Raw genomic sequence first — 16,661 nt, 5'->3', positions numbered from 1 at the left:
ACTTGGAATACTTGTTCACCATCATAAGCTGACCCTGTATAGCAAGAAACATAACTCCATCTTGCTTTTTGCAAGATTTATGGCCCCTTTTGTACTTAGAAAATATCAGATTTCTTGGTTAAGTTTTATGTTTAGGTCAATTTTTCTCCTAAACTATCAAAGCTATTGCTTTGAAACTTGGAATACTTGTTCACCATCATAAGCAGACCCTGTACATCAAGAAACATAACTCCATCTTGCTTTTTGCAAGATTTATTGCCCCTTTTGGACTTAGAAAATCAGTTTTCTTGGTTAAGTTTTATGTTTAGGTCAGCTTTTATCCTAAACTATCAAAGCTATTGCTTTAAAACTTGCAACACTTGTTCACCATCATAAGTTGACCCTGTATAGCAAGAAACATAACTCCGTCCTGCTTTTTGCAAGATTTATGGCCCCTTTTGGACTTAGAAAATATCAGATTTCTTGGTTAAGTTTTATGTTTAGGTCAACTTTTCTCTTAAACTATCAAAGCTATTGCTTTGAAACTTGCAACACTTGTTCACCATCATAAGCTGACCCTGTACAGCAAGCAACATAACTCCATCCTGCTTTTTGCAATAATTATTGCCCCTTTTGGACTTAGAAAATCATTTTCTTGGTTGAGTATTATGTTTAAGTCAACTTTTCTCATAAACTGTCAAAGCTATTGCTTTAAAACTTGCAACAGTTTTTCACCATCATAAGTGGACACTGTACATCAAGAAACATAACTCTATCCTGCTTTTTGCAAGAATGATGGCCCTTTTTAGACTTAGAAAATCATGGGTAGGACAATATTTCTATTACACAAAAAAAATCAGATGAGCGTCAGCACCCGCAATGCGGTGCTCTTGTTTTAATTTCTACCAGAATGTCATAAGTATATCCATAATGAAATTTGAGCAAAACATGGCATTTACATATATTTACCCTTGAATTTGATACCACTTTATTAGCTCGACTTTTTGAAGAAACAGTAAAGCTATTGCACTCGCCCCAGCGTCGGTGTCGCCATTGGTTTAAGTTTTTGATGAAGTCAAATATCTCTCTTACTATCAAAGCTATTGTCTTGAAACTTAGAACAGTTATTTACTATCAACGTCTACACCAAGAGAAACAATCCCTATAATTCTATAACTCTGATTTGAATTTTGACAGAGTTATGCCCCTTTTTGAATTGTAATCTTTTGGTTTAAGTTTTTGATAAAGTCAAATATCTCTTTTACTATCAAAGCTTTAGACTTGAAACTTAAAATAGTTATTTACTATCAAAGTCTACACCAGGAGAAACAATCCCCATAACAAGGATTTGAATTTTACTGGCAAAGCTCTAATTCAGAGTCAAGCAGTGAGAAAAGTCGAGCATGCTGTCTTATGGACAGCTCTTGTTCCAATGCTGCTCAAATCTTGAAGTATCTGTTTCTTTCTGCACCCCATCAAATAAAAATAATACTTTCACTTTAAACATATATGCCAGTAAAACAGCATGTGTAAGTATAGTCTTTACCTAAAATGAATGTCTGTTGTTATCCCCCTTTTCTTGACAGTATTTCAACTGCTACTTGTATCTATAGTCTGTTTCATTGCATTAGATATATGATCAGTAACCAAATACCCCTGTCTCTTGGATAGCTGTACTTTTTCATTGCTTTACTTGGAATATAAAATTACTTACTAGTTCTGAACCTGAATGCGCATAAAACGAATGATTGATTTCTCCATTCAGTGCCCCATCAGTTGTAATTTCTCTTCGCTAAATTATATTTATTTAAAAATAATGAGAATACTAAGCAGTTTACATATTGAAAGGTGGTCTTATGCAATCAAAGGCTATTCATTTCAAACTGTTGTTGTAAACTATGTGTTCATTTTGGTGACAGAGAAGCTTACATGTTATTCGGAGATAAGCAAGAAAGGCAGTTGTTAGTTGCCGTGGTTTTTAACAGTCAGTGCATGTTTAATGAAATTGCTTATTTGGGAAAACTAACAGTATCAAACACAAGAAAAATGATAACTGTCAATGCTATTTATTTCAAAGAAAAAGCACCAGCAGCTTAGAAAGTAGTTGTGTGACCAATTATTGATATTTAGCTGATTTTAATTGTGTTATTTTCTAGCTTGCAATTTGAAGTTGAGCTGTTGGTATAGGTGTATGTGTTGGGTATCAGATCATGTAAATTATCCATTTCAAAAGAATATCTAAGTGGTTAAAAGTTATTTAAATTATAATGACACCCCCTTGTTAATGTTTCTGAGCTCTGTCCTTTTTCAGACTTGCAACATAGCTCCCTGTCCATAGGCAATGTTTAGATAATTTACTAACCATCTATTGGACACCAGGATCCAGTTTTTTTTTTAGTTTTTTTTTAGCTCGACTATTCAAAGAATAGTGCTTCACTATTCAAAGAATAGTCTAGCTATTCTACTCACCCTGGCATTGGCGTCGGCGTCACACCTTGGTTAAAGTTTTGCATGCAAGTACATACAGCTATCATTTAAAGGCATTATAGCTTTGAAATTTTTGGACTTTGAAAATCCTGGTTAAAGTTTTACATGTAAGTTACTCCAAAACTAATGCAGATATTGAATTGAAACTTCACATTTCGGGGTTATAAAACTAGTTGATAGCATTAAGTCCCATAACTCTGATCTGCATTTTGGCCAAATTATGCCCCCTTTTGGACTTAGAAAATCCTGGTTAAAGTTTGGCATGCAAGTACTAAAAGGCATATAGCTTCGAAACTTATTGTTTTTTTTCTAGATCAATTACCAACCTCACTGGGTCAAGTCTCATAACTCTGAGATGTATTTTGGGCAAATTATGCCCCCTTTTGGACTTAGAAAATTCTGTTTTAAGTTTTGCATGCAAGTTACTATCTCCAAAACTAATGCAGATATTAAGTTGAAACTTCACATGTGTCTTCGGGGTTATGAAACTAGTTGGTAGCATCAATTCCCATAACTCTGACTTGCATTTTGGTAAAATTATGTCCCCTTTTGAACTTAAAACTCTTTAGATATTTTAACATTTTGGGTAATATTTTCCTGCGTCTGGGACAATATTTCAAATAGTCGAGCATCGGTTGTCTTACGGACAGCTCTTGTTTAAACTTTAACTGGCTGTTAAACTAACTGCTGGTTAAATTTCAATCCAAAATATTAGTCTAGGTGGGAAACACTAGTTCGATGTTTAGATTTTACTGTAAAGACTTTTTAGTGTTCATAACCCTTCAGCCATCTGTTTTATTAAGTATTTTTCTCAAAATATAGCCATAAAAGTTAATCAGTTGTTAACTTAATCACTGGTTAAAGTTTCGAACAACTGGGCCAAGATTTTAAATAAATTATATTATTTGTTATTTTTCTATAAAACATACCACATATCTGCCAGATGAGGTGAGTGACTAAGGATCAACTTTGCATTCTTGTAGTGTCTTTTTTTCCACTTTCAAAGAACTTGCACTACAGTGCAGTATTGATTGATTGATCAGTTACTTTTAAATTGAAATGACAGCTTATTATCTAACTAAAATGAGTTAAACATTGTCAAATTGACAAGTGTAAAAAACAATTACTGGTACATTTTTTGTTGTCATTTATAATTCCTTAAAAAATACTGCATGCTGTCAGGTAATTTTCTGATTAATCTTTGTAAAGCACTGCATATTTTCTTTTCACTAAAATTTCTTTAATAGTGATCTTTCTAGAACTTCTTATGTAGTGAACTAACCTATATACTTAGTGCATTTTGTATTTCTCTTTTATTTCAGTTACCAGCGACCTATTGTTCCAGCACTGTACATCAGCATGCCACTGGTTATAACAAGTCACAGCCAGTCACACGTGCATAGGCGTTCTCTGCACCTCCCACACTCACACCCATTAACACCATTAACATCTACTGTACCATCATTAAACAACCATTCTTCTAAAATGTGCACAACTGTTTCGCAGACGATCAGCAATAACTCTACCCCTAACTCTCCAAGGCACAGATCACTCACAATTAGTCACTCCCATCCACTAACAGCTCCGCCTATTTCTCAGTTATCGCCAAATGATCACAACTCCGAGCAGTCGCATTTTGCATTTGATTTCACTTACAGCTCTCCTGTCCCAGAGGAAACACTAGCGCCCGCTTCCCCGCCAGTATCAAATGCACGTAGTACAACTTCCCCCATGAAAGTGACAGGACCCCCTTCAGGGCCGCAAAACAATAGGAGGTCCTCAGATTCAGATATAAGCACTCCGCCTAAAGGTAAGTAATTCACTCTTTACTATCAAACAGTAATAATTCTGAGTCAGACTAACTACTCTAAGAGCAAGACTTGTGACGGTGAAAAAAATCTTTATTTGCGGTTTGTCTTTTTGAATTTGCTAAAATATGCTTGAAAAGTTTAAGTTGGAGATGAAATTAGTGGTTTTTGGGAGGCTTTTGGTCTTTGTTTGCATGTGGTCATTAAGCACAGGTTCATCTGTACTTGTAATTATTATCTCCCATATTTAAAACAGGCAGTCACTTTGTCCAGTGTTACAGTAGATGGTTGTTTTGGGTGTCAAAATGATGTACAAGAAAAAGAGATGTCAGATATTAGTAAACTTGAAAATAAAATCTAAACTAAATTCTAAAATATTCAAATATTTGTTGTCATCCCAAGTTATAACTATATTTCTTTAGCTGTGTATCATAAATATTTCAGTTGCTAGGAAACCATATTTCATTTGCTAGATATTTACTACTTTTTTATGGCTAGATTATTACTTTTTGTAGCTAGATAAAAGTTGTATTTCTGTATACATTGTATAGGTAACTGCTACATTTTTGTTGCTAGGGAACAGTTCATTTCTTGTTGCTAGGCAATGGTTCTATTTGAAAATTCTGTTCCTAAGTAATCTATGTACAGAATAGGAAACATTTATTTTTTCTGTTTAGGTAGCAGTCTGGCTGGAAGCAGTGGAAGTGGTAGTGGTAGTGGAACAAAAAACTTCCCAAAGCCCTGCTCTCAGCAGATTAATATTGAACTTATGGTACGGTTTGACCTTGACCTTGAAATAACAAGATGCAAAAAGAAGTTACAACCTTAAATTTTGAAAGTGCAAAGGGAGAAGTCTTCTGTTTTTTTAAACTGGATGATATTATTTTGATGATTCCATTTGAAACCTAGTCCTCTTCCTTGGCATAATTTCCGGGGATGGATTTAATATTCAAAACATAGATCTACAGTCTGTTAACATGTAGAGTGAGACAAATTTTTGAAATTGTACAATTTTGAAATTACAGTTACCTCTGTTCTTATCTGGCCATATAGTGAAACTTTGCAAAATGCTGATTGCTTATAAATGCAATACCTGCCAAGAATCTACACAATTTGAGGAACTATGAAGCAAAGTTTGTAGTGTTTGTGTGTGACTTGTGCCAAAATTGCCTTGTCTCGTCCAGTCTTGAAAACAAAATGGTAGAGAATGCAGAATTTGTAATGTAGAATATTCCAAAATATGTTGAGTTACTTTATTTTTGTGATGATTTAGATTATCTTTTTCAGGAGTTCCCATTGTTTACTATGATGTCATTTCCAGCTGGATTCATTATACATATGGGTGGGGTAGTTGCTGCCAGGTCCGTCAAACTTCTTGATAAAATTCACAACCCAGGTATACTTGCTGTGTTTCATCATTTAAAAGTAATCTTAAAGACTTACAATTTCATGGAACTGTGACTGTCAGATTGATCTACTTTTCTTAAACACTGTTACAGTGCTAGCACATTTTTTTGTGTGAAAACAGTAAGCCTATGCTACAAGGCATGAAGGTAGTGGTCCACTCGAATGTAGTCCATATTAATATATAGTGCAATTTTCCCACCCATTTTCTTGCCAGATATAAGCTTTATTGGCACTTGATTGTAAAGAGGAATGCCTGCAGATGATTTTAAGCTACGTTGTACGCTTCAAAAGTTGTGTCGAAGCTGTTTGGTAAAATGAAAGTGAAAGTAGGCATTTCCTGATGTCTACTTACGTAATACATGTATTAGCGTTTTCATCACGTATCTCAGTCATGTGACCATGGTTTCGTTGCATTATGGTCAACCCCATTTTTATACGCCCGTTTGAAAAACGGGACGTATTATGGAAACGCCCCTGGCGGGCGGGCGGGCGGGCGGCGTCCACAGACCTTGTCCGGAGCATATCTTCTACATGCATGAAGGGATTTTGATGAAACTTGGCACAGTTGTTCACCATCATGAGACGAGAGGTCATGCACAAGAACCAGGTCCCTAGATCTAAGGTCAAGTCACACTTAGAGGTCAAAGGTCAAATTCAAGAATGACTTTGTCCGGAGCATATCTTCTTCATGCATAGAGGGATTTGATGAAAGTTGGCACAATTGTTCATCATCATGAGAAGGAGTGTCATGCGCAAGAACCAGGTCCCTAGGTCTAAGGTCAAGGTCACACTTAGAGGTAAAAGGGAATACAAGAATGAAAACTTTGTCCGGAGCATTTCTTCTTCATGCATAGAGGGATTTTGATATAACTTGGCACAAATGTTCACCACCATGAGGCGGAGTGTCATGCGCAAGAACCAGGTCTCTAGGTCTAAGGTCAAGGTCACACTTAGAGGTCAAAGGATACAAGAATGAAAACCTTGTCCGGGGGCATGTCTTCTTCATGCATAGAGGGATTTTGATATAACTTGGCACAAATGTTCACCACCACGAGACGTAGTGTCATGCGCAAGAACCAGGCCCCTTTGGGTCTAAGGTCAAGGTCACACTTAAGGCCAAAGGTCAGATACAAGAATGACTTTGTCCGAAGCATTTCTTCTTCATGCATGGAGGGATTTTGATGTAACTTGACACAATTATACACCATCATGAGACGAAGTGTCATGCGCAGTTCCCTTCTTTCGAATTACTTCCCTTTGTTGTAACTATAAATAGCTTATATTGTAACTTTTTCATTACTAGTCATAGGGAAAAATCGAGACCACTTTTCTGTAGTACAATATGCATGCTACATCCAATTTTGAGGTGTATTTTGACCAGTCTCTACCTGGTAAAGATTTTTGTGAGGACTTACAATTTTTTTTTTGGATTTTTTTTTTTTTTTTTTTTTTTTTTTTTAAGATTACCGTAACTTCCCTTAGTTGTTACTATAAATAACTTATATTGTAACTTTTTTATAATTGACCGTAGGGAAAAACCAAGACCACTTTTCTGTGGTACAACATAGATTTTACTTTCCAATTTTAGATGTATTTTAAGGTATCTCTACCTAGTAAGGAGTTTCTTTGTGGACTTAGAAAAACAAAACACTTAGTTATTACTAAACAACCACAAAGTTAAAATTCCATTTGCAAATACAGGTGCTAGAGTAAAGAAATTTGCTGTGACGGGCGTATATTGTGACATTCTTGCACTCTTGTTTTGGTATTCTTTGATTGCCTTAAGACAGACCTTCAGGACAAGGGTAGTCTCGCAGAAAGAGAAGAGAAAGGCTGATAAAAATATGTTATAAATTGTTATTTTTACATAGAAAATAGTAGCGGAGGCATTTAATACATTCTAACCAGAAGTGGTATTTCTGAGATAACATAAGCTATTTTCTTTTGTATTATGTCATTATGGAGATGCTTATTATGCCCCCCTTCGAAGAAGGAGGGGTATATTGTTTTGCAGATGTCAGGATCACGAAACATAATAGGGAGGTTGGTCATGACTGGCAGATGACCCTATTGAATTTGAGGTCAGTAGGTCACAGGTCAAGGTCACAGTGACCCAGAACAGTTAAACCGTTTCTGGGTGATAACTCGAAAACACTTTAAGATCATGAAAGTTGATAGGGAGGTTGATCATGACCAGGAGATGACCCCTATTGATTTTGAGGTCAGTAGACCAAAGGTCAAGGTCACAGTTAAACCATTATTTGACGATAACTTGAGAACGCTTTTGCCTAGGATCCAATCACCAAACTTGATAGGGAGGTTGGTTATGATCAGCAGATGACCTCTATTGATTCTGAGGTCAGTAGGTCAAAGGTCAAGGTCACTGTGACCCTGAACAGTTAAACAGTTTCCGGATGATAACTGAAGAACGCTTGGGCCTAGGATCATGAAAGATGTTAGGGAGGTTGATCATGACCAGCATATGACCCCTATTTATTTTGAGGTCAGTAGGTCAAAGGTCAAGGTCACATTGACCCAGAACAGTATAACTTTTGTGTACAGTGACCAAATGATTTATGTTCCTTGTGCAGTGACTGAATGCATCAAGGGGGGCATTTCGTGTTCTACGAGCTCTTGTTTTACTCTATGTCTGTGGACAGTGTATACTGTACAATCATTTCATTTCGTGGGCATGAAATTTGTGGTTTGCCCAAATGGCTTTTTCGTTGTGATATGAATATGTTGATTTCAGCTTGCTAGGTAAAATGAATGGGACTTTGTTTTTTATGCCCCCGAAGGGAGGCATATAGTTTTTGAACCGTCTGTCAGTCTGTCATTCTGTCAGTCTGTCAGTCTGTCGGTCTGTCCACAATTTTCGTGTCCAGTCCATATCTTTGTCATCGATGGATGGATTTTCAAATAACTTGGCATGAATGTGTATTACAGTAAGACGACTTGTCGCGCGCAAGACCCAGGTCCGTAGCTCAAAGGTCAAGGTCACACTTAGACGTTAAAGGTCATTTTTCATGATAGTGCATTGGTGTCCGGTCCATATCTTTGTCATCGATGGATGGATTTTCAAATAACTTAGCATGAATGTGTACCACAGTAAGACGACGTGTCGCGCGCAAGACCCGGGTCCGTAGCTCAAAGGTCAAGGTCACACTTAGACGTTAAAGGTCATTTTTCATGATAGTGCATTCGTGTCCGGTCCATATCTTTGTCATCCATGGATGGATTTTCAAATAACTTGGCATGAATGTGTACCACAGTAAGACGACGTGTCGCGCGCAAGACCCAGGTCCGTAGCTCAAAGGTCAAGGTCACACTTAGACGTTAAAGGTCATATTTCATGATAGTGCATTGATGGGCGTGTCCGGTCCATATCTTTGTCATTCATGCATGGATTTTAAAATTATTGGGCATGAATGTGTACCACAGTAAGACGATGTGTCGCGCGCAAGACCCAGGTCCGTAGGTCAAAGGTCCTAAACTCTAACATCGGCCATAACTATTCATTCAAAGTGCCATCGGGGGCATGTGTCATCCTATGGAGACAGCTCTTGTTTCATTCAAACTATATTTCGTGGATTGGCACCATTATGAAATCTACAAAATTAATTCCCCACAAATATTAATGATTTCACAGTGTTTCAAGACTATAGTATAAATAACATTGAAAATCCATCAGCTTGTAAGAAGGTACGAATCAAGCTCTGTAGAACCACAGGGGCCTGTTGCCAGGTTGCTAAAGTTGCTGATTTTGAAATCACTTGTCACACATTGCTGCGGGTTCAAAACTTCACTTAGGCATAAAAAAATTTAATTTAAGGAAGCCGTTCATCTTGCCTCTGGAAGTTACGTTAGTTGTTGTACCTGGATGCCAGCCTGTGTCTAAAATAATGTATGGAGGGACACCTTGGGACACTTCAACCATGAATGGCTTGAAAGTCGCCATATTACCTATGATTGTGTTGGCATGACATTCAGCCCAACAAGAAGATCTGTAGAGCAACACTTCCTTAAAAAAAGCCTATCATTTGATTATTATATGGATACTGTTCTCTAGAGGGGTTATTTTGCTTGTTGCTGGTTTACATTATATTTCTTTAGCTGCCTTAGAGAGCTCTTCTGAGGTGTTGTTAACCCATAATATATGGTACAAAATTCAAGTACATGATTTTGGCAGCAAATTTGAAAAGCGAGAACAAATGAGAAAACTGCAAACATAGAAAATAAGCTCATAGAAAATAGTTTTAAGTTGACACTATTGCAATATTTTAATATTGTTTAAAGAGGAACCAGAGACAAGAGATGTGTGGTGGAATGAGATACGTACAGAAATACGCTCACATACTAGAGCAATGGGTTGTCATGCTGTCATTGGTTACTGTGAACTCACCTCTATCTGGTAAGCCTAGAACTTCAGTCATGTCTGGAGATGACTGTGTAGGCTGATTTTCACTGTTACAATACTATTTGTATTTCTTATAACATATATAATTGCAGTAATGTTTTAGAACGTAGCTCCCCACCCCCCACTCCCACCCGCACCCCCCACTCCCCTTTTGTATTTTGTATATAATTAAAATGTACTTGTTGGATTTTTGAAGCAGCCCATCTACTATATTTTTCCATTACAGTTCCTTTTTATTGCGGACCTACTTTGCGATGCATGGCTCTGTGGCTGTGTTTTGGTTGGTCTGTGCTTTCGGGAAATCTACCCTTACCTTTTATCTTTGAAAATGCAGATACAGTTTTATACTGCACAAGTAGTTGAAATCATAAAGGTCTCTCGTCCCATTTTTTTTTTTGCCTATTTTTATGCTTTCTTGATTACTGTTCAAAAGGAACTAATGTTATGAAGGACTGCTCTGTCAGGTTTTAGCTTGACTATTGGAAGAATAGTGTTAGCTATTCTTCTCACTAGGGCTTTGATGGCAGTGCCAGCACCTTCATTGGCATCACACCTTGGTCTTGCCTTTAGATATTTCTTGGATGAATTTATTATAGCCCTTTTTTTGACTTTGGTTGAAATTTTGCATGCAGCTAACTGTCAAGCTGTATCTCAGTAGAAACAACATATATTGGATTGAAACTTCACACAAGGCATCGGTCTCATTAAAAGCACTTACATAATAACAGGCCTCCTAGTGAAACCTTTAAAACCTTTAAAAACCTATAATTTCAGAGCAAACCTTTAAAACCTTTAAATCTTCTGAAAAAACCTTTAAAACGGCCAAATAGCCTGTGATTTTCACTCAAAACCAATATTTTTGTTCAGACTGCTTGCCGTGCCAGTTTAAAGCAAGTAATGGTTATACTACTGTATTTCTTCCCCCCTTTTAAGTGTTGTTATTAGGATACTGCTTGTGTGTCTTTCATCTTGAGTTTTTAGCTCGACTATTCATAGAATAGTGAGCTATTGCACTCGCCCATGCGTCGGCGTCCGCGTCCGCGTCCGCGTCCCGATTTTGGTTAAGGTTTTGTATGTAAGCTGGTATCTCAGTAACCACTTGTGGGAATGGATTGAAACTTCACACACTTATTCACTGTGACAAACGACTTACATTGCACATGTCCATAACTCTATTTGCTTTTTTACAAAATTATGCCCCTTTTTCGACTTAGAAATTTTTGGTTAAGGTTTTGTATGTAAGCTGGTAACTCAGTAACCACTTGTGGGAATGGATTGAAACTTCACACACTTATTCACTGTGATGAACTGATCTACATTGCACAGGTTCCATAACTCTATTTTGCTTTTTACAAAATTATGCCCCTTTTTCGACTTAGAAATTTTTGTTTAAGGTTTTGTATGTAAGCTGGTATCTCAGTACTTACTAATAAAAATGGATTGAAACTTCACATACTTGTTCACTATCATGATCTGACATGCACTAAGCAAGTCCTATAACTCTACTCTCTTTTTTTCAAAATTATGCCCCTTTTTCGACTTAGCAGTTTTTGGTTAAATTTTTGTATGTAATCTGATATCTCAGTATCCACTAATTGGAATGGATTGAAACTTCACACACTTGTTCACTGTCATGATCTAACATGCACTGTGAAGGTCCCATAACTCTACTTGGCATTTTTACAAAATTATGCCCCTTTGACTTAGCAGTTTTTTGTTAAGTTTTTGTATGTAAGCTGGTATCTCAGTATCCACAAATTGGAAAGGATTGAAACTTCACACACTTGTTCACTGTCATGATATGACATGCAGTACAGAGGTTCAATACCTCTACTTTGCATTTTACAAAATTATGCCCCTTTTTCAACTTTTGTATTCATTCAATTGACAAAGCTGTTGAATAGTCGAGCGTTGCTGTCCTCCGACAGCTCTTGTTCAGAATGCTGTTTGTGTTCACCAGACCACATACATGTAGTAAATACCTATATATATTATGTGTTTTCAACAAGAATACCCACAAAAATAGCCTTTATTTACTCTTTATTTTTTAATATTTTACACTAAAAAGGCCTTTATTTCCATAGATTGGAGCCTTTATAAAAACCTTTATTTTTGTTCAGGCCTGCTAATAAAGTTTGAGAACTGTTGGTTGAAATGGATTCAAATTATGGCCCTTATTTGAATTAGAAAACTCATTTTTTGCCTGCAATATTGTCATAATTGGCATTTATTTGTAACAAATGGTCAAATTGTGGGAAAATAACTCAAGTGTTGCCAAGTTGTAGCCATTATTTGACTCAGCTGCTGTAGATGTAGTGAAGTGCGCTTCCCTATCCCTTATCATGCTTGACACGATTAGTTATGCCTTTGTGACCAGTGTAGATCATGATCAGCCTGCACATCTATGCAGTCTGATCATGATCTGCACTGTTCACTATTCAGTCAGTATCTTTTTGATAAGCACCCGTTTTAACAGTTAATGGTACTGCCCAAATTGGAAGATGGACAAGTTCATTATATATATTTAGCAGGTTAAGGGTTATTGGCAGTTCTTTTGTATGTGGAGATAATTTATAATTATTTAGAAGAAACTACTAAAAGATGGGAAATATTGGTTGAGAAAGATTCTTATTTATTCAGAAGTTTGTTGTATTCAAAAAAAATAAAGATACAGAAAGCATCAGTGGTTGAGAGAATAAGCTGTTACTGTTATTTTATCATAACTTTTACTGCATACTAATGTTAGCTGGATGCTAACAGTTACAATCTGGTGATAGTTTTGTCTAGTACATTTGTCTTACATCTGCAGTAGTTCTGTATTTAGATATTATATCTATGTCATGTCATGTAAAAGGATATATATTTACATTCACTATGTCTGTGGGAAAGTTAGCTTTACAAACTTTAATTTGGCATTGACTTGATTAATTACAAAATATTTGTGGTGCCGATCCAAAATCCAGAAACCGAAATTTGGTGCAAATATGTTTTTCTAATAAACTGTATCTGCAATACCTTCTAGTCATGTCCTCACTAGACACATTATTTCAATATAACCATGTGAAATAGGTGAAAACCATGTACAAGTCACCATATGATAGCTGACTATAATGTATAATCATTTTAATTGCTACGAACAACAAGTGAATAGGAACCACAATTCTTTTGATGATACAGTATGATTTGAAAGTAGTTGTGCAAACTCTTTTCCAAAGGCTACCCCTTGTTACAGAGTAAAATATATTTTTTATTGTGTCCTGAAAAATTTCAATTTCACGTTTGATTAAGGCATTCTGGGGTGTCAATATAATTAGTAATATAAACAGACCCAATCTATCTTTCTTCTTTAGTGATGAAATAATACTTCTGTCTGCGACTGGTACAGCAGCAAAAGTTAACCTAAACCTGGACCAATATTCTCAACCAAGGACCAACCCACAACAGCTGGTGTCAGCCGGGGATCGGAATACAAGTACAGAAAAGGAAAGGGACCAAGGAAAGAAACTCTTTGTAGATGTAAATCTAGCCAATCAGATGTCACTTAGAAGTGGGACCAGGTAAATATAATCATGAAGCAATTTTAAATTACAAAACTTGTTTCAGACGGGCACCAGAATATTGGTTCCAAGAAAAAAGGGACCAAGGGAAGAAACTCCTTGTATGAATAAATCTAGCTGATCAGACATAAGTTGCCAGCCAGGGACTAGAGTACAATTTTAGAATTGTCACATGCATTTTATATAGTGGCCTACATGTTAAAGTTGTATGTGTTTGAGAATCTCCATAGCCCGCCCGCTTAGCTCAGTAGGTAAGAGCGTTGGTCTACGGATCTCGGATTCGCGAGTTTGATCCTCGGGCTTGGCGTATGTTCTCCTTGACTATTTGATAAACGACATTGTGTCTGAAATCATTAGTCCTCCACCTCTGAATCATGTGGGGAAGTTGACAGTAACTTGCGGAGAACAGGTTTGTACTGGTACAGAATCCAGGAATACTGGTTAGGTTAACTGCCTGCCGTTACATGACTGAAATACTGTTGAAAAATGGCGTTAAACCCAAAACAAACAAACAAAGAATCTCCGTGGATGGAGGCTCACTGTGTGATTCACCCGTCCAACTGGTTTTTATACGCCCGTTTGAAAAACGGGACGTATCATGGGAACGCCCCAGGCGGGCGGGCGGGCGGCGTCCACAGACTTTGTCCAGAGCAAATCTTCTACATGCATGAAGGGATTTTGATGAAACTTGGCACAGTTGTTGACCATCATGAGACGGAGTGTCATGTGCAAAAACCAGGACCCTAGGTCTGAGGTCAAGGTCACACTTAGAGGTCAAAGGTCAAATTCAAGAATGACTTTGTCCGGAGCATATCTTCTTCATGCATGGAGGGATTTTGATGAAAGTTGGCACAATTGTTCATCATCATGAAACAGAGTGTCATGCGCAAGAACCAGGTCCCTAGGTCTAAGGTCAAGGTCACACTTAGAGGTCAAAGGATACAAGAAAGAAAACTTTGTCCGGAGCATATCTTCTTCATGCTTGGAGGGATTTTGATATAACTTTGCACAAATGTTCACCACCACGAGGGGGAGTGTCATGCGCAAGAACCAGGTTCCTAAGTCAAAGGTCAAGGTCACACTTAGAGGCCAAAGGTCAGATACAAGAATGACTTTGTCCGAAGCATTTCTTCTTCATGCATAGAGGGATTTTGATGTAACTTGGCACAATTATACACCATCATGAGAGAAAGTGTCATGCACAGTTCCTTTCTTTAGAATTACTTCCCTTTGTTGTTACTATAAATAGCTTATATTGTAACTTCATTACTAGTCGTAGGGAAAAATCGAGACTGTAGTACAACATGCATGCTACATCCAATTTTGAGGTGTATTTTGACCAATCTCTACCTGGTGAAGACTTTTGTATGGACTTACATTTTTTTTTTAGATTTTTTTTTTTTTTTAAAGATTAACTTGCCTTAGTTGTTACTATAAATAAATTATATTGTAACTTTTTTATAATTGACAATAGGGAAAATCTAAGACCACTTTTCTGTGGTACAACATAGATGTTACTTTCAAAATTTAGGTGTATTTTAAGGTCTCTCTACATGGTAAGGAATTTTTTTTTGTGGACTTAGGAAAACAAAAGACTTACAATGATTACTAAACAACCACAAAATTAAAATTCATTTGCAATACAGCAGCTAGAGTAAAGAAATTTGCTGTGACGGGCGTATATTGTGACATTCTGGCACTCTTGTTGACCAGTGACTTGTTCTGCCTAAGGGCCCCTTGGGGTTTAAAATAATGTCCTAATGAACAATGCTGGGTGTTCTTTTTAATCCCCCGCCACAAGTTGTGTGGGGGTTATAGGAATGGTCTCTGTCCGTCTTTCCGTCCGTAACACTTTTGTGTCTGTTCCATATCTCCTAAACCCCTTGAAGGATTTTCATGAAACTTGGGTCAAATGATCACCTCATTAAGACGATGTGCAGAACTTATGAGTCAGCCATGCCGGCTCAAGGTCAAGGTCACATCTCAAGGTCAAAGGTTTGAGCTTTCCATTTTGTGTCCGCTCTATATCACCTAAACCCCTTGAAGGAATTTTATAAAACTTGGGTCAATTGATCACCTCATCAAGACGATGTGCAGAACCCATGAGTCAGTCATGCCGGGTCAAGGTCAAGGTCACAACTCAAGGTCAAAGGTTTTAGCCTTCGATTTCGTGTCCGCTCTATATCTCCTAAATCCCTTCAAGGATTTTTATAAAACTTGGGTCAAATGATCACCTTATCAAAACAATGTGCAGAACTTACGAGTCAGCCATGCTGGCTCAAGGTCAAGGTCACAGTTTAGGGTCAAATGTTTGAGCCTTCCATTTTGTGTCCACTCTGTATCTCCTAAACCCCTTGAAGGATTTTCGTCAAACTTGGGTCAAATGATCACCTCATCAAGAGCTCATGTGTCAGCCATGTGAACTCAAGGTCAAGGTTACAACTCAAGGTCAAAGGTTTGAGCTCTGTATCTCCTAAACCCCTTGAAGGATTTTCATGAAACTTGGGTCAAATGATCACCTCATCAAGACGTTGTGCAGAATTCATGAGTCAGCCATATCAGTTCAAGGTCAAGGTCACAGCTAAAGGTCAAAGGTTTACCCTTTCACTATCCATAACAGTAGCGGGGGATTTAGCTGTCTTTCAGACTGCCTTGTAAAGCTTTAATATGGCCATATAACGTTATCTGTGTTGATGCAACAAAATCTGTCCGCATAATTTGTGCTTGATCTCATGCAATTTTGTGGTACTCGGCATTTTCTCTGCATTGGCTCAAAACCCTGGATAGCTTGATCATTTTACTCATTACCATAGGACTTTCAGCCAACAGTGTTTTATTGTATGTTAGTATTCTATATAATCTGTTTTCAGTTTAGAAGATGGTAGTCCGAGATTCGTCTGTTCACTCTGTCATATACCATACAAGCCAAGTTCTGCACCATTCCCTATCAACCTTTCACAGTGTGCATGCTGCAGGTAATGTATGCAAATAGTATTTCTTTTATGT

At 37.2% G+C, this 16,661-nt stretch overlaps 1 protein-coding gene across 2 annotated transcripts in view; it reads left to right on the top strand.

The window, feature by feature from the left end:
• LOC123536130 (C2 domain-containing protein 5-like) overlaps positions 1–16,661 on the top strand; it is an 84,450-nt gene that overhangs the window by 32,594 nt on the left and 35,195 nt on the right. The window contains exons 9-14 of one of the 2 annotated variants that reach the window (XM_045318965.2): positions 3,789–4,276; positions 4,952–5,046; positions 5,562–5,670; positions 9,978–10,092; positions 13,449–13,655; positions 16,526–16,630. In XM_045318965.2, the coding sequence (XP_045174900.2) occupies positions 3,789–4,276; positions 4,952–5,046; positions 5,562–5,670; positions 9,978–10,092; positions 13,449–13,655; positions 16,526–16,630 (1,119 nt within the window). The remainder of the gene's footprint in view (positions 1–3,788; positions 4,277–4,951; positions 5,047–5,561; positions 5,671–9,977; positions 10,093–13,448; positions 13,656–16,525; positions 16,631–16,661) is intronic. The other variant, XM_045318966.2, reaches the window with a different exon arrangement.

Source organism: Mercenaria mercenaria, chromosome 17 (genome assembly GCF_021730395.1).
Source record: "Mercenaria mercenaria strain notata chromosome 17, MADL_Memer_1, whole genome shotgun sequence".
NCBI lineage: Eukaryota > Metazoa > Mollusca > Bivalvia > Venerida > Veneridae > Mercenaria > Mercenaria mercenaria.
Note: the sequence above shows the minus strand (reverse complement) of the source record. Positions and strands in the feature narration are given on the sequence as shown.